At 39.4% G+C, this 27,720-nt stretch overlaps 1 protein-coding gene across 4 annotated transcripts in view; it reads right to left on the reverse strand.

Annotated features, from left to right (window-relative positions):
- Positions 1–15,063: 15,063 nt before the first annotated feature.
- SEMA5A (semaphorin 5A) overlaps positions 15,064–27,720 on the reverse strand; it is a 644,602-nt gene continuing 631,945 nt past the window's right edge. For all 4 annotated transcript variants that reach the window (XM_065546091.2, XM_065546089.2, XM_073993139.1 and 1 more), the window contains one exon: positions 15,064–15,698. In XM_065546091.2, coding sequence (XP_065402163.1) covers positions 15,507–15,698 — 192 coding nt within the window. In that variant the 3' untranslated portion in view covers positions 15,064–15,506. The remainder of the gene's footprint in view (positions 15,699–27,720) is intronic.

Here is a 27,720-nt window from a genome sequence, read left to right on the forward strand (position 1 = left end):
GGAACCCTGTGTGTCCTCGTAAACGTACAAGTCTGCCTCTTTTCCCTTCTCTCTGGGTAATTTCTCAGGGGCCTATGAGCTCTGCCTGCAAAGTCTCTGGAAAACCCTCTTGCCTCCCATGCCTCCTGAGAACACTGAAGACCCAGAGTAGGTCTTAGAGCTTCTGGGCATCTAGGTTGAAGGCTGGTGCTGTGTAGAGGCTCAGAGGGAAAAGGGGCTGCCTCCAATTCTCAGAGAGAACTTTGGGTGGCCTGGTTGTGCTTTAGCTACTGACTTTCGAGTGTTACCAGCATACTATGCAGAACCATTTGTAAACCAGGCTTGAGTCTGTACTTTCTCAGTCAATTGCTCCTAAGGAATTTCCCAAGAAGCCATAGGAATAAATTGAGGGAAAGGAAGCAGGGCACCAGAGTCAGTGATGAAGGATTTGGAGCCACCTGCTCATGGGACAAAACTTATTGTGAAAGTTTTTACAGAAAAGTATCATAACCCATTGATGAAAATTATACAGAATATTCTACAGTGTAACAGAGAAAAAAATTTCATGGTCAATTAAAAAATGAGATAAAGTAGCCTACACAAACCAATTCTTCTCTTCAAAAATTAATTACCTAAATACACCCAGTAATTAAATAGAAAATATTATACTTATTTAATTAATCTGAATCTAGATGAATCATGTAAAAATGAAACATTACTTACATCGAATAAAAGGTTCATTAAGTTCAAAGCTTATCTTTAATGGTTAAACCAATCAAAGAAAAAACTTCAAGGGAAGAAAAGAAATAACATACCTCTTCTCATATATAAAGCAGATTCTTTTTTTTTTTTTTTTTTTTTTTGAGACGGAGTCTCGCTTTTTATGCTGTCCCATGGGTACTGACAGTGCTGTGACCTGGGAACATTTGGAGGACGGGCTTAATCAGAAAGGGGCAAAGGACTGTTGCATATCAAAGGACTGTTTGAAGAGCAATTTAGGATATAACGCTCATCTCATTTTATTGACTTCCCAGGCAACAAGTGCCCTTCAGCACCAGGTCACAGAAAAAAGAAACAGTTCATCTAGATATCTTCCTAAGTTAGAGAATCATCCACAGCAATTTTTAGCAACAATTATCCTGGAAGACAGAAATTTACAAGCACTGAATTAGGAAGCAAATGTGACTCTGGTTGAAACTGGAATGAAAACAAACAACAACAACAACAAATAAAAGAAACAATAGGGACAGAAAATAAAAAATACAGGGAATCTCAGGTTGGAGAATTGTTCTCTTGACTTCTTTTCATATGATTATATTTTTGTTGGGGAAGCAAGGTGATGGGATGAATCTGTTCTTTCTAATGTAGGCTATCAGAGGCTGAATTTGTCTACTATCTCTAGTTCAAGAAGTCTGTGGCAGAATTCTCATTTTGTGTACATGAAATAGACCTAGTACTGATGGTTTCCTGACAAGGAATGTCCACGTCTCCCATGGGTACCTTTTTAAGGATGAGATCTTGTGACCCATTCTTGTTTCCTTGTTCTCCCCTTGTTTGGTAAAGAAGTGGCATCTGCATTGTCCTATGGCTGAGAGTTTCTGGTTTTGTAAGTGGCCTAGGATGCATTCAACTACTGACCACTTCTTACCTTCATTACATTATCTTCACATTTTTGTATCAATCTCAGCAAGAATACATAGCTGACTTTCTCCTGGATCTGATGTAATTGGTTATTAGCATTTTTGTTCTCTCTTGAATGTGCTTTTTCTTTTACTGATGTTTAATCTTCACTGCCATTGCATTTGTCATGAGTTTCTCTCATCTTGTGTAAAAACACTATCTAAAGTCTTAAAGTACACACAACTATATTTAAGACTGCTATTACCAACGTGATTGTTTTTCTGTAGGTTAAATTACTGGGTTTTTAAAGCAATTAACTTGACCTGAATCTTCAGCCTCAAAAGCTGTACGTGTGCTATTAATATGTCCATCATCTTGTTCCAGGATAGAAGGTACTTCATGTACTGAAGTCTCATTCAGGTTCCATTAACTCAGAGTTCACTGGAGTCAGGCGTGCTGTGCTGAATGTTCCCCTGACAACCTCTGTAAGAAAAGGAGGCCCTGAAAAGTAATAACAATGCAAATAAAGAGCATTTTCTCCAAGTTAATAATAACACCAAACCTATATTGTCCTGGCTTTGCTTTTTAATAGTGTCTCAAATTCCAATGTGAAAGTGTGACACAAAATAAGATATAAGTACCTAAGAGGAATAAAGGCCAAATGTTTACAAAGAATTCCTTATATTCTAGGGATCATTCTAGGCCCAGTTTAGGCTGCCATAACAAAATACGTAGGCTGGGGTCTTAAGCAACGGAAGTGTATTCTTCCCAGTTCTGGAGGCTGGAAGTTCAGGGTCAGAGTGCTGGTAGGGCTGCTCCTGGTGAGGGCTCTGCTCCTGCCTGCCAGTGCAGCCTTCTCGCTGTGTTTCCATATAGAGGAAGGAGGGAGGTTTGGTCTTTCTGTCTCATCTCAAATCCCATTATCATTAACTCATCACATCTTCTCTTTATAAATCCCATCGTGGGGGTGCCTACCCTCATGAACTCACCTAACCCTTGTCCCTCCCACGGACCCTACCTCTAATACCATCACTTTGGGGGTTAGGGCTTCAATGTATGAATTTTGGGAATGCACAATTCAGTCCACAGCATCTTGGCTTCCCTCTAAGGAAGGAGATCTTGGTAAAGCGTACCTCTGAGTAGTTGCCCCAGAGGCTCACAAAATGATGTAGAGTGTGCCAGGCAGAGAACACAGAATAAGCAAAGCCTGCAGGAAAAGCACATTATGATGTGCCCATTAGCACAGCAGAGGCCCAGGACTGAGCCAGTGGTCCCAAAGAGGGGCATTCAGAGTGGGGTACCTGGAAAAATTGTCAGAAGCTGCAGCTGAAGGGAGGGTGGACTTTGAGTTAATACTGAAATGAGTTAAGACTTTGGGAGACTGTTGGGAAGGCATGATTGGTTTTGAAATGTGAAAAGACATGAGATTTGGGAGAGGCCAGGGACAGATGATACGGCTTGGCTCTGTGTCCTCACCCAAATCTCATCTTGAATTGTAATCCTCTTTTGAGAAAGGAACCTGTAATCCCCATGGGTTGAGAGAGGGATATGATTGGATCATGGGTGCAGTTTCCCCATGTTGTTCTCATGATAGTGAGTGAGTTCTCACAAGATCTGGTGGTTCTATGTGTTTGGAAGTTCCCCCTTCATTCTTCTCTCTCCTGCTGCCTTGTGAAAAAGGTGCTTGCTGCCCCTTCGCCTTCTGCCATGATTGTAAGGTTCGGAGGCCTCCCTAGCCATGTGGAACTGTGAGTCAATTAAAACTCTTTCCTTTATAAATCACCCAGTTTTGGATATTTCTTTATAGCAGATTGAAATGAACTAATATAGCATGGAGTGGAGGGAGTGCAATAGAGTTGGGATGGGCAAGAGAAATAGGGTAAATTTTGAACCTGCCAAGCTTGAGGGCCCTGTGAAACCTGTAGGGGAGATGTCAATAGACAGCTAGCCATGTGTCCTTGCAGCAGGTATACTAGTTAAAGTGACTCCAGCTGCTGTAGCAGATAAACATGTATGTACACTTAAAGCAGAGCAGAACCAAAGCAAAATCCTGTGTATATAATATCTCAAACCTAAGTAGAAGGCGATTACTGCTTACATACATAAATCCCAGGGTCGGTGTTCCTGGCTGGCAGGTTTTCCTTTGAGCAGTGATTTAGGAGCCCAGCCCCCCTTTTCCTTGTGCCTTCATCATCTTGAACATGTGGCTTCCAGGATCCCCATGCATGGTCATGGGGAGGAAACAATGTACAAAATTGATTGAGAGAGGATGGATTGGGTCATTTCTGCAAGTATCAGATATCACATAGACTCACTTGCCATTGGCTGAAATTTAGCTTTATGGCAACACCTAACTGCAAAAGAAGCTAAGGAAGGAGTACCTAGAAACTGTGTTTATCAATCTCCATATCTCAGGGCCCTATACTTAGTATCTGTGCAATAAAGTTAGGTATTATCGTTAGATGAGCGATTTAGCCTTAGGTGAAATGTATGGGAATACAGCATTATGTGGAAGTTGGAGAGAAAAGTCCCAAAGCCAGAGAAGACAGTGCATAAAATTCTGGGAACTATTTAAATGAGGCTTTAGAAGTGGCCTGGCACAGTGGTTCATGCCTGTGATCTCAGCACTTTGGGAGGCCAAGGAGGGCGGATCACAAGATCAGGAGTTTGAGACCAGTCTGGCCAACATGGTGAAACCTAGTCTTTACTAAAGATACAACATTTAGCCCAGCATGGTGGTTCGTGCTTGTAATCCCAGGTACTCGGGGCCTGAGGCAGGAGAATTGCATGAACCTGGGCGGCGGAGGTGGCAGTGAGCCAAGATCACACCCCTGCACTCCAGCCTGAGTGACAGGGCAAGACTCTGTCTCAAAAACAAAAACAAACAAAAACAACAACAACAACAACAAAAGCTTTAGAAGTAGCAATGGAGTATTCTTCATCATCACTGCCATATGTCACAGGATAAATAAAGCTGATAAACATAATGCTGAGGAAAACAAATTTGATAAAAGGGTACATGTTGCATGATACCATTCATATAACATCCACAATCAGATCGAATTACCCTGAAGCACTTGTAGCTAAGACAGAAGTTAACTTTATTTGGCAACGTGATTGGTGTGAGGGAGGAGAGGGCTGGAAGGCAGCACTTTAACATTTTTTAATCTTGATCCAGATACTGGTTTTATAAGTGTATTCATTTTGTTAAAATTTATTGAGGTGAGCACTCCTGATTTGTGTAAATTTTGTACATTGCATTTAAATAAAGCATATACTTTAAAATAAAGTTTACACTTCAAATTTTTCACACACATACTCTCATATAGAAATTAATTAACACCTAACTCTCCCTAATGAGGAATTATTGACCTTTATTTCATTTTCTCAATTTATATATTCCGATCCTTTTATACATTGCTTACTGCTCTACCCTTAAAGTAGGAATTATTTTATTTCAAAGGTAAATCTTTCTAGGAGATTATTTTTAGATAACTGAATCCAATGGCTTTGGATATTTTGATGTCCAAGGCAAGCATTTTATAGTTTGGACTCATTAAAATAACTTACTGTATTAATGGTCTTGAAAATTATTTTCAAACAGTACTTTTGTTGTCTGTGGTGGAGACAGCTCTCAGGCCACCAAAGACTCATGCCTCTTTTCCATAATATAGCTGTTTTTGCTGGCCACTTTTTATCTAGATGTAGCCACATGACTGACTTCTAGCCAACTAGATGTGGACAGATGTGATTGATGCTGCTTCCAGGCCTGATCCTCAAAGCCCACCAGACATACCCACCACTCTGTCTCTCCCTCAACCAGCTGAGAGGTCACCAGGATGTGGGTAACTTGAGGATCCAGGCAGTACGCAGGTTGAGCTTCCCATGGTATGGGGCCGTGAATGGGCCCACAGAAATGAACCTGCTCGTTGTACTTTATAGGAGCAAGAAATAATTTTCTATTATATCGAGTCACTGAGATTTTAGGTGCATCTGTTCCTCCCCTAAACATCGTACTTGTTTTCCTTGTAATAGCTGTCAATTGCTCGCTTAGAAAATTGAGCCTTGTTTCTTTGTAGGACCTTCACAGTGTACACAGCCCAGGACTTCAACACTCTACCATGCACCATCTAAGCAGTCTATCCCTGAATCAGTCATTATATTATTAATTTATATTAACATTAGCCAGCCCTCTTAGTTAAAAGTTCTTTATTATCTTGCCTTATAAGGAGAACAAAGAAACCCACTTACATGGAGAGAGCCTGGCAGTGGTTCAGATTTTGGTCTTCTTTAATTTGCTGCTGCTTCGCATATTTCTTTTGAATGGAGCATTAGGTAAAGGTGAAAGATTGATGGGTGTCAATGCTCAAAAAGAGAACTAGCTTCCAAGTTGTTCTATGATCCATAGTGTTCTATGATCCACAGTGGTCCTGATAATTAGAAATCTACCGGTACCTACAGCCTCCATGTGGGATGCCTGGGTTAAGTGGTGTTTTCTGCCATGAGATAGTATGTGGCTGTCATAAATAAAGACAAATACAGCATGCTCAGGGCCGTGGTGTTTGAAGATTCAGCAGGAGGTTGCTTTGCCTTTCAAGAAAACTCCAGGACTGGGTGATGGGGACTTCCATTGATGGTAAATTGCTTTATTTCCCTTCTCATTAAATTGAATCCCACACGACCAGTGAGCTCTGTGATGAAACAAAGCCTGCTTGTCCCTTACTCTAATTTATTTTAGATCTAATTTAAAGAGGAAAGTTTCTTCCAGGACAATAAAATATTTCCAGACCTAAGTTTGCATTCTCTCAAACAGTATCTCTAACAAAATGAATTCTATCAAGCACAGTTTTGTGCTCATTCACTGAGAGAAGCATGCATAGAGGGAACTGCACTAATAAGAGTGCAGCTCAAGTGAGTCTATATATTCACATGCATATGTCCCAACAGAACATTTCCAGCACCCTGAGGGCACCTGAGTGTTCCTTTCCACTCAGTATCCCTCCTGCATGCAGCTGCTGTTTTGACTTCTATTATTCTAGATAAGTCTAACCCAGTTTCTCAATATTCGTTCAATACTCATCTAACTTTTACCTATATCTCTCTGCTCTGGGTTTTAGAAAAATAGCTCTAAGTAGTGTTTACTTATTATTCAGTTGTTAAAAGCTGTTTTATTCTTTTGGGTTTTCCTTTAGGTTTTATACCTGGTACTACATATGTTGCCATTTTTAAAGTAAAATATTTAGAATTGAGGAACTTTTGAAAAGATGAGTCTGCAAGGGCAGCATAAAGTATTAGCAAAATAAGGACAAAGTGTGTGTCACTCATTCGAAGCCCACAGTGTTCCAGGCTGCCAGGGCCTCTGACAGGGAAGGTGCTGAGTCTACCAACCCTGACTCACCAGTCTTAGCATAACCTGGAGCCGAAGTGAGCCACAGAGCAATAGTGGCGATCCTTTATGATCCTCAGTCTGTCACTGAATCCTGAATTCTGGAATCATCTTTGAAAACGGTCATAATTTCTACAGCCTCATAGCTAAAATAAGGCTGTATGTGGGTCCATACATTCACCTGTAACCTCTATTTACTGCTTTTTAGCTTTCCAAAAGTCTTGAGACAAAGCAGAGTAAGTTGTCCAGTTTGTTGCTTCTCTTTCAAAATCATTTTGGATATTCTAGCTTATAAGCATTTCCACATACATTTTAGAAATATCTTGTTCAGTTTCCTTAGAAACTTGTTAGATTTAATGTGGAATTACCTTAAATGGATCACTTTGAGGAGACCTCACCTCTTGACAATATTGAGCTTTCTAATCCAATAACAAAATACATGTTTTCATTTATATAAATCTTTTATAATTTCTCTCAGGAATGATTCATACTTTTCATCATATAGGGCTTGAATATTAAATTCAAGGCTTTTATTAAATTTGTCTCTGGTTATCTCCTGGTTTTGGCATAATCATGAATTTCTAAAATTTTATTTTTCATATGTTTATTTGCATATAAAAGTCATTCTATTTTTGTATGTTGACTTTTTTCCCTGTAACCTTGCAAACATAACTTATTAGTTCTGCTATTTTTGTGTAATTTTTTAAGGATATTCTGCGTAACACATTCCTGTCTCTGAATAAGAATAATCCTGTTTCCTCATTTCTATTCTGTATTTTAAAAATTTATTTCCCTTGCCTTATTTCAATGGTTGAGATCTCCAGTATAAGGCTTAACAGAACTGGTGAGAGCAGAAATACTTGACCTTTCCTTAAACTGAGAGAGGAAGTTTTTATTCTTTCAAATTCTGTATTAGGTTAGTTTAGGTTATGGAAGGCTTTTTAAAAAATTAATCCTAGTCTTCTGGTTTTAAAAAATATAATGAATAAGTTTTGAATTCTCACAAATCATTATTTGCTTCTGTTGAAATAATCATAGAGTTTTTCTATATTGTCTCTGTGTGGAGAATTTAAATGATTGTGGTTTGAATGATGAACCAACTTTGCATTCCTAAGAATAACCTCACTTGACCTTTAAGTATTAGTCTTTCTATATATTTCTGCATTTGTTTTGCTAAACAGTAAGATTTTGTGAAGGATTTTGCATAAATGTTCTTGAGAGTCATAGCTACACTTACTTGTACTATCTTTGGTTTTGGTAATGAATGGGGCAATGCTGGCCTTATAAAAGGATTTGTCAAATGTTTTGTCCTTTTACTTAAAAAAAATTGCACAAGATTGGTATTACTTTTGTGTTAAATATTTGATGGAATTCACCAGTGAATCCATCTGGGACTTAGATTTTTATGAAAACTTTTATTAAACATTTAATTTTGAGTTAAAGGTTATTTGAATATTTTCCTTTTTGTTTCAATTTTGTTTTCATCTTTTGAGGAATTTATTTACTTAAGTTGATTTTTTTGACAAATTTATTCATCATATATTTCATAATTCTAATTTCTTATTTAAAAATTTTTTTTTATTATACTTTAAGTTCCGGGATACATTTGCAAAACGTGCAGGTTTGTTACATAGGTATACACATGCCATGGTGGTTTGCTGCACCCACCAACCCATCATCTACATTAGTTATTTCTCCTAATGCTATCCCTTCAGCCCCCCACCCACTGACAGGCCCCAGTGTGTGATGATCCCCTCCCTGTGTCCATGTGTTCTCATTGTCCAACTCCCACTTATGAGTGAGAACATGCAGTGTTGGGTTTTCAGTTTCTGTATAAGTTTGCTCGGAATGATGATATCCAGCTTCATCCATGTCCCTGCAAAGGACATGAACTCATCCTTTTTAATGGCTGCATAGTATTCATGGTGTATTTGTGCCACATTTTCTTTATCCAGTCTATCATTCATAGGCATTTGAATTGGTTCCAAGTCTTTGCTGTTGCAAAAAGTGCTGCAATAATCACACGTATTCATGTGTCTTTATAGTAGAATGATTTATAACCCTTTGGGTATATACCCATTAATGGGATTGCTTGGTCAAATGATATTTCTGGTTCTAGATCCTTGAGGAATTGCCACACTGTCTTTCACAATAGTTGAACTAATTTACACTCTCAACAGTGTAAAAGCATTCCTATCTCGCCACATCCTCTCCAGCATCTGTTGTTTCCTGACTTTTTAATGATCGCCATTCTAACTGGCATGAGATGACATCTCATTGTGGTTTTGATTTGCATTTCTCTAATGACCAGTGATAATGAGATTTTTTTCATACATCTGTTGGCAGCATAAATGCCTTCTTTTGAGAGGTGTCTGTTCATATCCTTTGCCCACTTTTTGATGGGGTAGTTTGTTTTTTTCTTGTAAATTTGTTTAAGTTCCTTGTAGATTCTGGATATTAGCCCTTTGTCAGATGGATAGATTGTAAAAATTTTCTCCAAGACACATAATGGTCAGATTCACCAAAGTTGAAATGAAGGAAAAAACGTTAAGGGCAGCCAGAGAGAAAGGTCACGTTACCCAAAAAGGGAAGCCCATCAGAATAACAGTGGACCTCTCTGCTGAAACCCTATAAGCCTGAAGAGAGTGGGGGTCAATATTCTTAAATATATTTAAGAATAGTCAAGACCTATTGTTGTGCTGTATTCAGGAGACCCATCTCATGTGCAAAGACACACAGAGGCTCAAAATAAAGGGATAGAGGAATATTTAACAACCCAATAGAAAGAAAAAAAAAAAAGTAAGAGTTGCAATCCTAATCTCTGATATTACATAATGGTAAAAGGATCAATGCAACAAGAAGAGCTAACTATTGTAAATATATATGCACCCAATACAGGAGCACCCAGATTCATAAAGCAAGTTCCTAGACATCTACAAAGAGACTTAGACTCCCATACAACAATAGTGAGAGACTTTAACACCCACTGTCAATATTAGACAGATCAACGAGACAGAAAATTAACAAGGATATTCAGAACTTGAACTCAGCTCTGGACCAAGCAGATCTAATAGACATCTACAGAACTCTTTGCCCCAAATCAACAGAATATACATTCTTCTTGGCACTACATCAAACTTATTCTAACATTATTCTAATTTTTAAAGGATCTCTATAATAGTCCATCTTTCATTTCTGATCTTAGTAATTTTTCACTTATCTTCGCTCCTTTGTCAGTGTAATAAGAGTTTTAAAATTTTACTGATGTATTCCAAGATCAAGCTTTTGCTTTTATTGATTTTCTATACTGTTGCTTTATTTTCTGTTTTGTTGTTTCCACCCTTATGATTTCCTTACTTATACTTATTTTGGTCAAACTTAGTCTTTCCTTCTTTTTCTAGCTTTTTTAGGTAGAAGCTTAAGTCATTGATTATGACCCATTTACATTTAATGTAATTTATGATATTCTTGGGCACATGATTAACATTTTATTGTTTATTTTCTATATGTGCCACATTTTCATATTTTCTTTTTTCCTCTTTTCCTGATTTCTTTTAGATTAAATGATTATTTTAATGTTATATTTTATTCTCCACTTTTAGATTATTTATTAAATTTATTTTATTTATTTTTAATAATTGCTCTAGACTTTCCAATTCACATATTTAGCTTAACATAGGCTACTTCTAAATTATATTATAGAGCCACAGGTAAAGGATGAGAATCATACAAAATTTACCTTCATTTTTCCCTTCCAACCTATATGCTAATGTTTTCATATATTTTATTTCTGCATATGTCATAAACTTCAAAGTACATTCCTATTATTTTTGCTTTAAACAAGTAGTTTCAAAAGTGTAGTCTGTGATCTCCCGTGGTTCACAAGATCTTTTCAGGGTATTCATGAGGTGGAACAATTTTCGTAATTGTAAGACACTGCTTACACTTTCATTCTCGTTCTCTCACAAGGGGAGTTTCTCAAAGCCTACATGATATACGATATTGCAACAGACCAAATGCAAAAGCACATATTATGCTTTAGCTTCTCCTTATTAAGTCTGGCATTAAAGAGATTGGCAGAATACTTTTTTAAATGCCATTTTCCTCAAAATTGTTTTTCTCTCTTGAAAAATGTAGTTACTTTTCTTAACAAAGTATTATTTTTGTTAATATAAAGGATTATTACTAGTTTTAAACAAATTAATAAATATTTTTATTAATAGATATTAATACATATGTCAGTTTTAATTTCTAATACAGAAAATATTAGTAGATATAAACCACATCGACACATTATCTGGGATCCTCTATAATTTTCACAACTACAAAGGTGTGATGAGACAAAAGTGTTTGAGAAATGCTCCTTTAAACTAAATAGAAGTCTAAAATACTTGTCTTATTTACATAGATATTTATCATTTCCAAGTCTGCACATTCCTTTATGTATATACAAATTTTCTTGTACTATAATTTTCCTTCAACCTGAAGAAATTTCTCTATCCTATCTTGTAGAGAAAGTTGGCTAAAAAAGATTGCATCTGATTTTGTTTGAACTAAATATATCTTTATTTTGCCTTCATAATATAAATTTAGCTAGATTTAACATTCCAGGGCATTCCCCCATCCCCTATCCTGCCTGCCTATCACTTTGTGACATTCATTATATTATCCTTCCCTGCCCTCTTCCAGCTACTGAGAATTATTATTTGAGAAGGTCAAAGTAAATTTCATGTTAAGAAAAGAAGGTAATTGGAATGAGAGGATGGATATTAACTTAACATTTAATACAACATGTGCATCTGCCCTTTTTACCAATTCATGGTCTATAGGCAGAAGCTAGGGTATGTGAAGTTGAGTTGCATTATTAAGTTTATAATCTTCACATAACCTCAAATCTATAAAACCTTTGTTCAACAGTCCAAAGAAATTTAGATGAATTAAAACTCTTACTTTAGTCAATGGTACTGTGTGTTTTGAGAAAGAATCAGTTGGGTGACCTTTCTATTTTTTTCCTGATATTTATTCTGCTAAAGTGACATAAAAAAAACTTAATTAGAACATGAAAATTCTTTATAGAATGTCATATTATTATCAAATTGTTTACTTGGCATTTAGGCACAGGTGTTTTCTTAGAAATTTTAAAGGGTACTGAGCTTTGCTTCTTTGATGCTGACAACTTTGACTCTATTTTAGCAATAGATGCAAACCCCAGAGCTTCCAGAAGACAAAAATGCAAACCTAGTTGCTGGAAGAGAACAAGGTAAAGAACCTATTGCCATCAAATACCAAACCAAAATTATAAAAAAAAAAAAAATGTAGTAACATCCAAACTTTAAAAATATATGAATGCTTAACAGTGTGTGCTATGTATAGAAGCTCAAGGCTGCCCCCTTCAGAGAAAACAATGCCTTGAAAGAAAGGTGGAAAATCAGCTTGTAGAGGGGGGGAAAAAATTCTAATAGATCTCAGATGCTTTCATCTCTATGTTGTACGATTTCCTATTTACAACTATTCTATTGGTGTTGGTATTTCTAGGAAGGCTGTGGCATAAACCAATGCACAGTTACTCCCTGTGCCCTTGGCAAAGAGCAGATGTGATTTGCTGAGAGTACACACATCCAAACCCTATAAGCTTCTCACCAGCTGCCTTCACTCTTCTCAACCACTTGCCTTCACCCCAAATACCTCCTTCCTGGCTCTATCCAAGTTTTACTCAGTATTTAGGGGCCCCCTTAATCGGCAGAACCTTCATGAAACTGCCCCATAGAATGCTGATGGTATTAGTGCTCTTTTTCTCAGCAGTGCAAAATAATGTTCTTTTATTTTACTTTAAGACTATGTTGGTTGGCTATTTACTTGTCTGTGCCCCTCTTGAGCTGTGCAAAGGGGTTACTGTCAACACCACTAGAATGTGGTACAGAGAGAGTATGGAGTTTACTGGGGACAAGCTTAGGATCAGAGAAGTGGGAGGTATACACACCCTTGAACTCTCAGTACCTAACATCATAGTCTTCATACCTATGTCCAACAAGCTGGTATACAGCGCCTTCATGTCTCAGATCCTCTGCATATGTATATGGCTTGGGAGCATGGAGCACTTGTGTAACTAGTACCAATGGATGCTCTCTGGTTTAAAAGTGGCTTTATCAGGAAGAATTAGCAGTGGCTGGTATCAGCTTGTTCTATTGAATTAACTATGACCTGCTGAGCCACTTATCTGATGAACTCCTAGAAGAATAAAGAATCTAAACCTTTAAAGTCAACTAGATTTGTCCCCTTGGGGAAAAAAAAAAGACCTTGGCCTTGTTTATTTTTTTAGCCCTAGGTTTAGCATACAGCCATGCAATAAATACTCTTTATGAACTGAGTGAACATCAATGACCAAAATATAATTTACACTCTACTGTTGTGTACAGGGACCCTGCATGCAAAACAATACATTAACTAATGTTTGAGGTCTGTAAAAAATCTTTGCTATCATTTTTCACCAGAATATTCCATCAGATTCCCCTCTGGGTTTCTCAAGACTCATTGTTTGAACTACAACCCAACAGGTGAGTGGTATCAGGCTGTCCACTAACATATGAGACTCTACAATCTGCTGTACTTGGGCTCAGAACCTTTCTTGCTACTTTAGCTTTCCATGAGCCCCTGGCATCCTCTCATTTGTTCATTTGACCTCACTGTTTTGCACACTACTGCCTCCAACCTACCAGCATCAGAGACTGCCATTTCATGACTTTTTATGCTATACTTATTCTTGAAAGCATTCCTGTGAATAACCAAAGGATAAGACTTTTCCTTCAATTTTACCATGTGCTTCTAGAATGCAAATACACACTATGGAGTCTGTTAACAAGGAAGATGCAGTTCCAGCTATCAGACAAGTTACAGGCCCTGCTTTTTGACTCTGGCAGTTCAAAGTATTTTCAAATCTTCAGCAGAAGAAAGAGAACAAATGGAGAACATGCTTGTTGCTGTCACAGCGGTTATTCTAAAGTTTGAGTGCTGTTTGGTTTTGTATCACCCTATTTTGCAAGGCATGAACCAAGAGCAAAGATACAAGCAATTGCATTTTGAAAGGACAGAAACACTGGGGAGAGTATACTGACAACTTCAAATTTGAATTAGTCTAGGATAGCATCAGATAGAGCCGTGCCTGTATTCTTCAGTTATACAACTAGGGACACTTTATTGCAGTCTGAGGTTCAGGAAATACCTGACTGATGTTTAATTGGAAATACTTTCTCATGCCTTTGTCTTAGTTTACTCGTGGCTTCTGTATTTTTTGCAGTCTCAGGTGGAAGTTCCTGTTACAGACTAAATTTCTTCATTAGTAATATATCTTCATTAGCAAGCAGCTACGGTAAATGAACCTTGCTAGGTTCATTTTTAATGTAATTTTGTGCCTATGATCTCAGCTAAATGCCATCTACTTAGTTCACTGCCACATGTATAAGCTAATAACCACATCTCAGGTATGAAATGTTAAAACCAATAAAATAAAACCTCAGTGGGGGAAATTGACTTTCTGTGAAGCTTCTCATACAGACTCTGTGGGTGTTTATGCCCAAATCACTGACCACTAGATTACAAAACTACATCCCACTGCTTTTTTTTATGGCTGTCGCGATAGGCAAAATCCCTAGAAAATCTGTTATTCTCAGCCCTAGAATCATAAAACTCTGAAACACACTGAAATTTGTAAATCACATTGGCCAAATCCCAGAAATTGCCAAATAAAGTCATAAATATGTTTTATAGCTGTAACGGAAGAAAAATAATCTCTTTTTGGTAAGCCAAACACATTACTCTATTAGGATCATCATCATCACATATTAGACTAAGTTACTTGCAGAAAGCCACCATTTTCAAAATCCCCCAGGGAGGTTTGAGAAGTTGAGTTACAGTGTATTGGTCAGAAGAAAACTGTGGTGCTTCAACAACAAACAATTCTAAAATCTCAGTAGTTTTCAACAATTCATGTTTGTTTCCAGGTTATACAATGAAGTCTGGCAAAGATACTGTGCCTGTAATAATCAATGCACTGCCAAACTGAAATAATCAAAAGGGTCAGATTTGTATTCTAAAGAGTTTATTTAATCAGAAAGCTAGGAATAGCCATTCTGGGATGCACCACTATAGAGAAACAGGGATAGTGCTTAGAAGTTAAAAGCCAAATTCTTGCTAACAGGAAGAAGACAAAGAAATATAACGGGATTACATTTTTTATACAAGGCTGGGCTTATGAGTCACAATAAATTATTCATAGTTTGTTTTATTTTCTCTGTGGCTTGTTTTCTTTTCTTTATACCTGGATTTCATTTTCTTTCCAATATAAAAGAATGTATTTAACATTCCATGTTAAGTCACTGTGATAACCATGCAGGCTGTGTGGAAAAGGTAAGAGGATTGGAGAGAGGCAGAGAAAGGTGGCAGAATAGAAGGCTCCATTGATCATCCCTCTGGCAAGGAAAACAATTTAACAACTATTTACACAAGGAAAGCACCTTCATAAGAACTAAAAATCATGTGAGCACTCATAGTTCTTGGTTTTAACTTCATATTGCTGAAAGAGGCACTGAAGAGGTAGCAAAAGCTGTCTTGAATTACCTCTAACATCCCCTGGCAGCACAGTGTGGTGTGGAAAGCATCCCTGGGCACTGGCAGAGGGCGAGCACAGCAATTTTGAGGCATTGAACTCAATGCTGTCCTGTGAAAACAGAAAGGTAAACCGGATGAAACTCAGCTGATGCCCACCTGTGGAGGGAGCATATACACCAGCCCTACTCAAAGAGAATCACCAATTCTGACAGTGAATTTAAGTTCCTGAAAGCCTCACCACAGTGGGCTAAAGTGCCCTGGGGCCCTAATAAACTTGAAAGGCAGTCTAGCCACAAGGACTGCAAGTATTACATGAGTCCTAGGGCTGAGCTGGGCACAGAAACAATAGTTTGGGCACACGTGAGCTACTGAGACACTAGCCAGGGCAGCCAAGGGGGTTTGGCATCACCGCTTTCCTAATCCCAAGCTGCACAGTTCATGGGCTCTAAAAGAGACCTGTTCCTTCCACCTGAGGAGTGGAGAGGGGAGAAGAAAGAGGACTCTGTCTTGAATCTTAGATACCAGCTCAGCCACAGTAGGATAGGGCACCAGTCAGACTTGCGAGGTCCTCTTTCCAGACCCTAGCTCCTGGACCACATTTCTACACATGCCCTTGGCCAGAAAAGAACCTGCTGCCTTGAAGGCAAGGACCTTGTCCTGGCAAGATTCTTCACCTGCTAACGGAAGAGCCCTTGACCTCTGAATAACCAGTAGCAATAGCCAGGTATTATGTTGAGGGCCTTGGGTGAAGCTCTGAGACTTGCTCGTATCAGTTGACACTCAGCACATTCCTAGCTGTGGTAGCTATGAGGCGAGATTCCTTCTGTTTGAGAAAAGCAGAGAGAAAAATAAAGGGGACTTTGTCTTGCACCTTAGATACCAGCTCAGCCACAGCGGGGCAGAGCACCACCTGGGCTCTTGGGGTCCCCTACACAAGAACTTGTCTTTTAGACAGCATTTCTGGACCTGACCTGGGGCAGAGGAGAGCCCACTTTCCTGAAGGGTGAGTCCAAGGCCAGGCAGCATTCACAAGTTCACTCAAGAGCTCTTGGGCCTTAAGAAGAACACTAGCTATAGTCTGGCAGTATTCCTTGTAGAACTGTGGTGGCGGTGGCCACGGGATGGGACTCCTCTGCCTCTGGAAAGGGGAGGGAAGAGTGGGAATGATTGTGTCTTGTGGTTTAAATGCCAACTCAGCCTGCGGTACAGTAGAACACCAGGTAGACTTCTAAGGTTTTCGACTGTAGTCCCAGACTCCTGGATCTACCTCTGGACCTGCCTGGGGACTGGGTAACTTGCTGCCAAGAAGGCAAGGACACAGGCCTGATTGGCTTTACCACTTGCCGATTGTAGAGTCTGAGGGCCTTGAGTGAACATAGGCAGTATCCAGGGAGTGGTCACAGCAGGCCCTGGGCAAGACCCAGTGCTGTGCTGGCTTCAGGACTCACCCCGCACAGTCATAGTGGTGGTGGCCACAGGGCTGCTTGTGTCACTTCACACCCAGCTTCAAGCGGCTCTGAACAGAAAGAGAGACTGTTTCTTTGGAAGAAAGTAACAAAAGGGAACAAGAGTCTCTGCCTAGTAATCCAGAGAATTCTCTTGGATCTTGTCCAAAACCATCAAGGTGGTATTTATATGAGTCTGCAAGAACCACAATATTACTGGGCATGGAGTGCCTGCTAAAGTAGGCATAGCTTAAATCACAAACCCAAGTCCTTTTAATAATAAAGATCAGAGCAGCAATTAATAAAATTGAAATGAAAAAATACAAAAGATCAACAAAAAAGTTGATTTTTTAAAAAGTTTGACAAAATTGACAAATCCTTAGCCAGAGTAACTAAGAATAAAAGAGAGAAGACCCAAATAAATAAAATCAGAAATGAAAAAGGACACATTACAACTGAGACTGCAGAAATTTAAAGGACCATTGGAGGCTACTATGAGCAACTATGTGCCAATAAATTGGAAAATCTAGAATAAATGGAGAAATTCCTAGACACATAAAACCTACTAGGATTTAACCAGAAATAAATCCAAACCTGAACAGATCAATAAAAAGTAATGAGATTGAAGCCTTAATAAAAATTCTGCCAATAAAGAATCCTAGGAGCTGATTGCTTCACGTCTGCATTCTACCAAATATTTAAAGAACTAATACCAACCCTACTCAAACTATTCCAAAAAATTGAGGAAGAAGCAATACCTGCAAACTCATTCTATAAGGCCATATTACTTTGATACCAAAACCAGACAAAGACACATCATAAAAGAAAGCTACAGGCCAATATCTGATGAATATTGATGCAAAAATTATTGACAAAATACCAGCAAACTGCAATCAATACATTAGAAAGATCATTAATCTTAACCAAGGGGGATGAATCCTTGGGATGCAAGGTTGGCTTAACATATGCAAATCAATCAGTGTGAAACATAAGATCAACAGAATGAAGAATAAAAACCAGATGATCATTTCAATTGATGCTGTAAAGTACTTGATAAAATTTAACATCCCTTCATAACAAAAACCCTAAAAAATGGGTATAGGAGAAACATTCCTCAACACAATAAATGCCAAATATGACAGACTCACAGTTAGTATCATACTAAATGGGGAAAAACTGGAGCCTTTCCTCTAAGATCTGGAACATGACAAGGATGCCCACTTTCACCTCTGTTATTCAACATAGTACTGGAAGTCTTAGCTAGAGCAATCACACAAGAGAAAGAAATAAAGGTCATCCCAACTAGAAAGAAAGAAATCAAATTATCCTTGCTTGCAGATTATATGATCCTATATTTGGAGAAACCTAAAGACTCCACACACACACACACACACACACACACACACACACCCCACACACACACAAACTTTTAGAACTAATGGACAAATTCAATTATGTTGCAGAATACAAAATCAACATATAAAAAATTGGTAGCATTTCTGTATGCCCAATGGTGAACAACCTGCAAAAGAAATCAAAACTGATCCCATTTACATTAGCCACACATAAAATTAAATACCTAAGAATTAATTTGAAGAAATGAAAAATCTCTACAATGAAAACTATAAAACACTGATGAAAGAAATTGAAGAGGACACCAAAAAATGGAAAGATATTCCATGTTCATAGGTTGGACGAATCCATATTTATAAAATATCCATATTACCCACAGCAACCTACACATTCAATGCAATTCATATTGAAATACCAATGAAGTGCTTCACAGAAATAGAAAAAACATCCTAAAATTTATATAGGACCACAAAAGACCTAGAATAGCCAAAGCTACCCTAAGCAAAAACAAAATAAAATAAATTTTAAAAAGGAAAAAGAAAGGAGGAATCACATTACCTGACTTCAAATTATACTACAGAGCTATAGTAACCAAAATGGCATAGTACTGGCAGAAAAACAGACATACAGATCAATAGAACAGAAACCAGAAACAAATCTACACACCTAGAGTGAACTTATTTTTGACTAAGGTGCCAAGAATATACACTAGGAAGAAGACAGTTTCTTTAATAAATGATGCTGGGAAAACTGGATATCCATATGCACGCACACACACACACAGAAAACTAGGCCCTTATCTCTTGTCATATACAAAAATCAAACCAAAATTGATTAAAGACTTAAATTTAAGTCTGCAGACTATCAAACTACTTTGGAGTAAATCTCCAGGACATTGGCCTGGGCAAAAATTTCCTAAGTAATACCCTACAAGCACAGCAACCAAAGCAAAAATAGACAAATGATATCACATTAAGTTAAAAAGCTTCTGTACAGCAAAGGAAACAATCAACAAAGTGAAGAGACAGCCCACAGAATGGGAGAAAATATTTTAAAACTACCCATCTGTAAAGGGTAATAACCATATATATAAGTAATTCAAACAACTCTATAGGAAAAAATCTAATAATCTGATCAAAAATAGACAAGAGGTCTGAATAGACATTTATTTAAATAAAGCATAAGACATACAAATGGCAAACACAGGAAAAGATGCTTAAGATCATTGATCATCAAGGAAATGCAAATTGAAACTACAATGAGATATCATCTCACGCCGGTTAAAATGGCTTATAGCCAAAAGACAGGCAATCATAAATGCCAGTAAGGATGTGGAAATTAGGAATTTAAGTTAATACAATTACTATGGAGAACAGTTTGGAGGTTCCTCAACAAAAAAATCCAGCTACCGTATGATCCAGTAATCCCACTGCTGGGTATATACTCAAATGAATGGAAATCAGTATATCCAAGAGATTTCTGTATTTTCATGTTCACCACAGCACTGTTCAGAATAACCAAGATTTGGAAGCAACTCGTGTCCATCAACAGATGAATGGATAAAGAAAATGTGGTACATATACACAATGGAGTACTATTCAACTATAAGAAAGAATGAGATGCTGTTATTGGCATATGGATGGAACTGGAGATCATTATGTTAACTGAAATTAGCCAGACACAGGAAGACAAACATTTGCATGTTCTCCCTTATTTGTGGAATCTAAAAATTAAAACAATTGAACTCATGGAGATACAGAGTAGACGGAAGGTTACCAGAGGCTGGAAAGGGTAGTGAGGGGTGGAGGAGAGGTGGGGATGATTAATGGGTACAAAAATAATAGAAAGAATGAATAAAACCTACTATTTGATGGCACAGCAGGGTGACTATAATCAATAATAACTGTACATTTTAAAATAACTAAAAGAGTATAATTGGGTTGTTTGTAACACAAAGGATAAATGCTTGAGGGGATGTATATCCCATTCTGTATGATGTGTTTATTATGCATTACATGACTATATCAAAACATTTCATGTACCCCATAAATATAGACATACTATGCACTCACAAAAATTATGTAAACATACTGCATACCCGCAGAGTAGACAAATGGTTAACAGAGGCTGGAAAGGGTAGTGAGGGGTGGAGGAGAGGTTGGGATAATTAATGAGTACAAAAATAATGGAACTAATGAATAAAACCTACTATTTGTTGGCACAGCAGGGTGACTCTAATCAATAGTAACTTAATTGTACATTTTAAAATAACTGGAATAGTATAATTGGATTGTTTGTAACACAAAGGAAAAATGCTTGAGGGGATGCATATCCCATTCTCTATGATGTGATTATTATGCATTGCATGACTATATCAAAACATTTCATGCACCCCATAAATATACACACCTACTATGTACTCACAAAAATTAGAAAATTAAAAAAATGAATGGTAAGAAGGAAATTAATTTATAAGGAAAGTCAACAGGAAGAAGGAAGGATCTTCCCTGGCATCCTTCACCATTTACATAATTTTACAAAATAATGCAGGTAAAAGACTTAATTCAGACAAACAACAGCTTACAGCTGCCTGTCACATGACTTGGGCCTGTAATTTACATTGCTTTAAGGTTCAAAAAAAATGTAGAGTTCCAATAGCTTAGATTTTGAATTACGTATTTTCAACATCTGGGCTAATGAAAGCAAAAGGTACATCCTGGTAGAAGTTACCACACTTGCTGCAACAGGTTAGGGAGGACATGGGAAGTGACATGCTGGCTCTTAGGGAGTCTGCCCGGCAGTTCTGCATTTCCTTCCACTCACATGGCAATGGTGAAAGCAGCTACACACCAGTCAGCCAACTTCTTAAGGGGCAAGGAAGTTTAGCCCTGCCATTCCCTGGGAAGGAGGACAAACACACATCTGTAAATGTCTCTAATGATCATTTGATGGAGAAACTGTTGGTAGAGAATGCAAGTTGAGAGCAAAGGCACAGTGACCCAGTGTAATCTTTTCAGTTGACAAGTCGAAAAACTGTGTGGTGGTGGAGAGCCTTGAGGCTTTTGGTTCAGCCCTCGGATGGCCTCAGGGCCTTTGGTGAAGTTATTAACTCTTTGGGGTTCTTTTGATTCCCCAGGAATTCTGTTTCTTATATGGGTAAAGTAAGGACACTCCTGGAGAGAGGAAAAGTACATGAACTTAGTAGACATCTCATTGAACTTAGAAAGCTCATTTCTCCAAAGCGAATTGGAAACTTGAAGATACGTGTGAACAGAATTGCCATACTATTGTTACTATTTTTAATTAGTTTTGGAATCAAGTCCAGAAGACAAAAAGAATCTTTGGAACAATTGCCTGACATGGAAATACTTGACCCCAAGATGTATTTTCTGTGTAAATTCCTGAACACAGATTCTCTGTGATATCCACCCAGGGACCAAAAGTACAATGGCAACCATTAATGTTAATTGTCAGAAATGCATCCCAGGTGAGAGATGGGTGATCTCCACAGTAACTAAACTTCAAGCTCTGACTTCCAGGGTAGTATCATATTAGTGCTCCTGGCTCATCTACATTCCTGCCCACAACACAATGCTAGTTATCTTCCTCAGCTGACAAACTTATAATAAGTGATTGCTTTTCAAACAACATTTTATTTTTCTAGAATATTATTTAGCCCCTTGCAAATATAAGGCTTAAACTATTCAACCAGATCAGAGAATTCCTTCTCACAGAAGGTCATCAAGAAAGTGTGGGACCCACTGACCACATGTAATACATTCAAAAGTAAAATCCAAATACTGAGGATTTTTTTTTCAACCTGATTAATTACTGCTGTGACTTCTAGGTTAAAGTCTACAGGAAACAAAAAGTAAAAGAATGGGCAGAGCCGCTGTCCGGGCATGACAGAAGAATTGAGTCTTGCTAACCTCAATTATTCTCCAGCCATGTCATTGTCTCTAGGGAGTGTGGTGTGTTGGTTCAGACAAGCAGGAAATGTCGCATGTTTTCTCACAAGAGACATACCAGGCTCCATGAAACAGCTGCCTCTAAACCTCTAGCAATGACAGGAAGGGATGAGCAACTGGAAAGCAACTGCCACTGGGATGGGGAACCTGTGGCAAGTACAGCAGATGGGAGTGCAGCCCAAGGCTTTTGCCTTGACTATGCTGGTGGCCCTCAGGTGTCCAAGAGGCTGCAGGTGGGCTGGGTCATCAGCCAGCGTCTGTGCAGGACAAACCTCCACACATAGGTGAGTGGTTTCTGCACTTGACAGTGAGCTGGAGGTGGCGGGGGGTCTTCATAACACATCACCTAATACTAACATCTGTAGCTCCAGTGAATCCTCTGAATTTCAGGGGGGCCACCTAGTACTTATCTTAGTTCAGCTCCATGGTTACAGTCTCCTAAATTGTTTCGTTCCAAATCCCCTTCCCTGCAGCCTCTAGTACACCCTGCAACTGGGAAGTTCCTTTGTTTGATACCAATTTGATCATGCCACTTCCTTGGTTGGAAGCTTGCACTGGCTCCAAATTACCTGTCACAAGAAATGTGGAAGTGCCTCTTCCTCCTCCCAGGCAGAGGCTGAGAATGCAAGGTGTCTGGGCAGGAAGTCAGCTGGTCTTTGCAAGTGTTCCTCTTGAAGCCCCAACCAGATTTCCTGCAAGTGAGGGAGAGACCCATTGCAAGTCAATGGACCCCAGTGGTTCTGCATCTTATTCCTAGCCAGGCAGAAGGGCAGGGTTTCATAGCATGGGATGAAGAAAATAATACTAATCACTCACTCACTTGAAAAAAATCAACTGTCAGATACAACCATGAAGACTACAGTAGAAAACAATTTCTACCACCTTTGAGAATTGTTTTTGACAGGTGTGTGTGTGTGTGTATGTGTGTGTGTATCTGTGTCTAATTCATCAGTCTCCCTTGAAGCATTGGAAGTACACAACAGCATACCTGCTGTAACTCATATTTGACTGTGGGCAGAGATAAGGGGCCATGATCCCTGACGGGGCTGAATAGGGACTGTCCCTGGCATCTCTGTCAGCCCTGGGATCTACAGCTGGAACTGGAATGTCAAAACCTTTTATGGAACATTGTAGTACCTGGAACGCCAGAGTACATCTGAGGTCTGACTGGTACTCGTGCTTCTGGGAGAAGAGATGTGTTATAGAGCGAGCCCATGCTGGGTTTTGAGAGCCATTTCTGGAAAGATGGGTAGAGCCTGACCCAGCAGAAGTTGAGGAATTGCCTTTGCTCCCAGAGTCATGGGGATGTGAACAGGAGAAAGCATTATGAAGTGGGTGTGCCCTGATGCACCTGTAGGGCCTTGGGAAGGTGGTGCTACAGGGAGTTAAGGAAGTATCAAGCAAGGCAGGTGAGGTCTCCCCACCTTGGAAGCATTCTGTGTCGCTTCATCACCAGGGAAAGGGCAGTGGCTCAGGGAGGGGCAGGGGGCTGTTAGGTAAGTGGAAGGATAGAGAGAGGATAAGGGAGGGAAAAGTGGGAAAGGTGTTGAGGGGCCAGGAAGGAGCTGGAAGGGCAGGAATGGATAGGGATGAGGATGTTGGCTGGGAGAGGAATGTGGACATGAAGAGTAAGTGCCAAGACCTGGCACACACTTGAGGGCTAAACATACACTCTTGCCCCTTTTTATTCATGACCTGGCAAAGTGCTTTTGGCCTCTGAAGAAAGGAGAGGAGGATGATTAGATCATCATGTGTCTACTGAATAATAGTCTCTGTAGTTGGGCTGTTAAGGTCATTTGCAACCTGAGCCCAATCTGTTTAACCCCACTGTTCTCTCATACATTCCCGAAACCACAACTGTGTTAAAAATTGGTGCTTTCTCAGAGTGCAAAGAACTTCTGTCCTCTACAGCTTTACAGTATCTAATCTAGAGATCGATGCTTTTCCTATCATTCATATGTGGACATTAAATATATCTACAGCTTTTAACAAGCTCCACGTCCCCTTCTCCAAGAGCTGAACTTCCAGGTCTGGTTGTTTATGGCAACCTCATGAAACGTACCGAGAGACCTTGTATTCGCATCAGTCATTCATGTCTGTTTCCTATTAGATCACATCTTCTTTTAGGTTTGGGAATATGTTCCACTTTTAATTCCCAATTGTAATTAGAAATGTGAATTATAAAATTAAAATAACTTTAGATATAGAAGCTACTAAAATTGCCATCATTTAACATTAAGGGCATTTTTCATTTCTTGTACTAATTCCTTAGAAAAAGACAGTTGAATTGTGTTTGCTTCATAGTTATTCAATGGTTTTCCTTTAGCTATAGCATAAATTCAAATGGCGAAGTACATCATTAATGGTTCTCCATAACCTGATTACATCTTTGCTTCCTCCTCTTTCTTCAACCCACACATCCCCAATAATCCAGAAACACAATGTCCAAGGTGGAAGAACCCTTTTTGCATTACCTGAGGTCATGCTTCTTTAAAGCCTGAAGACTCCATGAAATAAGTTTCCTTAACATAGAACTCCTTTCATTATGTTTGCCTGGCTTCTTCTCCCTTTCCCTTCCCTCCTCTTCCCTCCCCTCCCTCTTTCTTTCTTTTCTCTTCTTTTGAGGCTGATCTCAAACTCTGTTGCTGTGAAGATTTCTGCTCTGTCACCCTCCTTTTGTGCCCACAACAGATGCTCCCATCTCTACACAGCACATATCTTAATCTGACTTGTATTCCAGTTGCCTGTTTATATAGCCATCTCCCCTGATAAAGTATCTTTCCTTTGAGGAAGCGATGTTGCCTTATTTTGCTGTTTTGTCTCTGATTCAAAATTACTAAATAAACAATTGTTGGTTGTGCAACCTTAAATAATGAGATTACCAGAGGAGTTTTTTAAATGGTAACATCTGCTGTTGATATGGGGGAAAAAACACAAGCACTAGAGACTGATTAAAGATTTAAACATGATAATTAAGGATTTAAATATAAAGTAGTAAATCATAAAAGTTCTAGGAGGAAAAACATAAGTTCGTAGAGGATAACATGATGATAAGGATTTTCTAAGTATAATACTAAAGGTTAAAACCTTAAAGAAAACAGTTAATTTTCATTTTCAAATTTTTAAATTCATACATTGATAAAGCATGACGAAGTGAATAGAAAATAGACACCAATATTTGCATTTTCATGACAACCCTTCAAATAATAAATGATGAATGCAAGTAGAAAAACTACGAATGCATATATATCAGTTTGCTATGCTGCATTAGCAATGTAAAGCAGACCGGGAGCCTAAACAACAGAAATGTGTGGTCTCACAGATCTGAAAGCTGCAAGCCTGAGATCAAGGTGTGGGCAGGATTGACTTCTTCTGGAGTCTCCCTCCTGGGCTTAGAGATGGCTATTTTTCTCTCTGTGTCTTTACAAAAGCTTCCGTATGTGTGTGCGTGTGTGTTCAAATTTCCTCCTGCAGTCATATTGGATTAGGGCCCTCCTTGCTGACGCTATCGAGTTTAAAGTAATCACCTCTTTAAGTGCCTATCTCAAACAAGGTCTGGGGTATTGGGGCTTAGGACTTCTATACAGGAGTTTGGGGAGAAGGTGCAATCCAGCTCATAATGATACGGGAGGGAGCCGGGGAAGTGCTGGGTAGTGAAGGGCGAGGTCCCTGGTGAGTACTCCACCCTGGGGCCTGTGCCCACAGACCTAAGTGAGGACAGGCATTTCTGTTTTCATGCCCAAAAAGGTGCCTTTTGGCCCGCCACGCCCCCCATCCTGTTCCCATATTAACCTGAGACCTACTAGGCACAGATACAAGAGGCTAGACGTCAAGAACCGCAGAGGAACACTTCGGCAGACACCAGTGGGGACACCAGCAGATCCTGGCAGACACCAGCAGACCCCCGCAGACACCAGCAGACACTGGGAAGACCAGGGACAGCAGAGGACCAGGGACGCCCAGGGGAGTTCAGCTGGGGCAGTCGGAGAAGACTTCCGCTTCCGGGCCGCCCAGCTCCACGGGAGACCATCTTCACACTCCATTCCCCTTGCTGAGAGCCACCTCCACGACTCAATAAAACCTTGCACTCACCCTCCAAGCCCACGTGTGGTCTGATTTTTCTGGTACACTGGGCAAAACTCGGGATACAGAAAGCCTTCTGCCCTTGCCATAACGCAGAGGGCCTAACTGAGCTGAGGAACGCAAGCCGTTTGCAGGCTGCAAAGCTGAAAGAGGACGCTGTAACACACACCCACAGAGGCTTCGGGAGTCCTAAACACACCGCCAGACGCTTGCCTGGGGTGGGGGCCCAACAGCACTCCCCACAACCTCTGCTCTCCCTAGGGGTTTGCACAGTGTGACACTGAGCAAGTGAGCCACACCCCTGTGGCACGTCCTGCAAGCAGGATAAGAGAACTCTCCCGTATCAATAACAGTATGTTATTATGTTATTATGAAATTATCCAACAACAAATTTGAATAATTAATAAAATGAACTAAACCTTTGTTCTTTCACATTATTTATTATTAGGTTATGAAACAAACAAAAAGAAAGCTAACCAGTGTTGACTTACTAGCTTCTAAGGTGAGGCTGTTGGAACTGGCCCCCTGAAACTGCTGAGGGGTGTCTGAAATGATGGAGACGTTTTGGCGGTCTCATTACATCTCCTAGCAAAAGCCATTCTGTGTGCACATCCTCTGACCCAGCCATTACACCTCCTAGGGCAGAAATAGGCCCAGTTCTCTGAGATGTGTATGAAAGAATAGCCACCATGGTACTATTATATCGTTTATTTTATTTGGAATTGACTGTGACAAATGACAGTAATTAAGAATGTAGATATTCTCCACAGTGAGTATTGTAAATCAGTCAGTCAAGCAAAGCATATAGGGTGTGTAGTCAGCCCTCTGCCCCACAGCTCTAGCTCCTAGAGCTATGGGATGCTGTTTTGGAAACTGATGCTGTTTGGTGTAACTGTGGGTCTCTTCCCTCACCACCAGGTGCCTTGGCATGAGAAAGGCCCAGAGTTATGGCATAAGCCTTGGGAGCAGGGGTCACAACCCAAGGAGCTGGCACGAAGTCTCCTACCTGGCTGGTGAATTGGTAATTGAGACTACATTATGTGGAGCAACAGCCAACAAAAGTATATTTCTCATATACGTGTATCTGTGGGCTGGGATTCATAATCATAGCAGGTGCTATAGGACTGGAAGTTTGTATCCCTCATAAGTTGAAGTCAAAACTCATATGTTGAAACCCTATGCTCAGTGCGATGATATTTGGAGGTGGCGGTCTTTGGGAGAAGATTCAGTCAGAAAAGGGGAGCCTTTGCTGCTGGGGTTAGTGCGCTCATAAGACAGAACC

This window comes from Macaca fascicularis, chromosome 6 (assembly GCF_037993035.2).
Source record: "Macaca fascicularis isolate 582-1 chromosome 6, T2T-MFA8v1.1".
Taxonomy (NCBI): domain Eukaryota; kingdom Metazoa; phylum Chordata; class Mammalia; order Primates; family Cercopithecidae; genus Macaca; species Macaca fascicularis.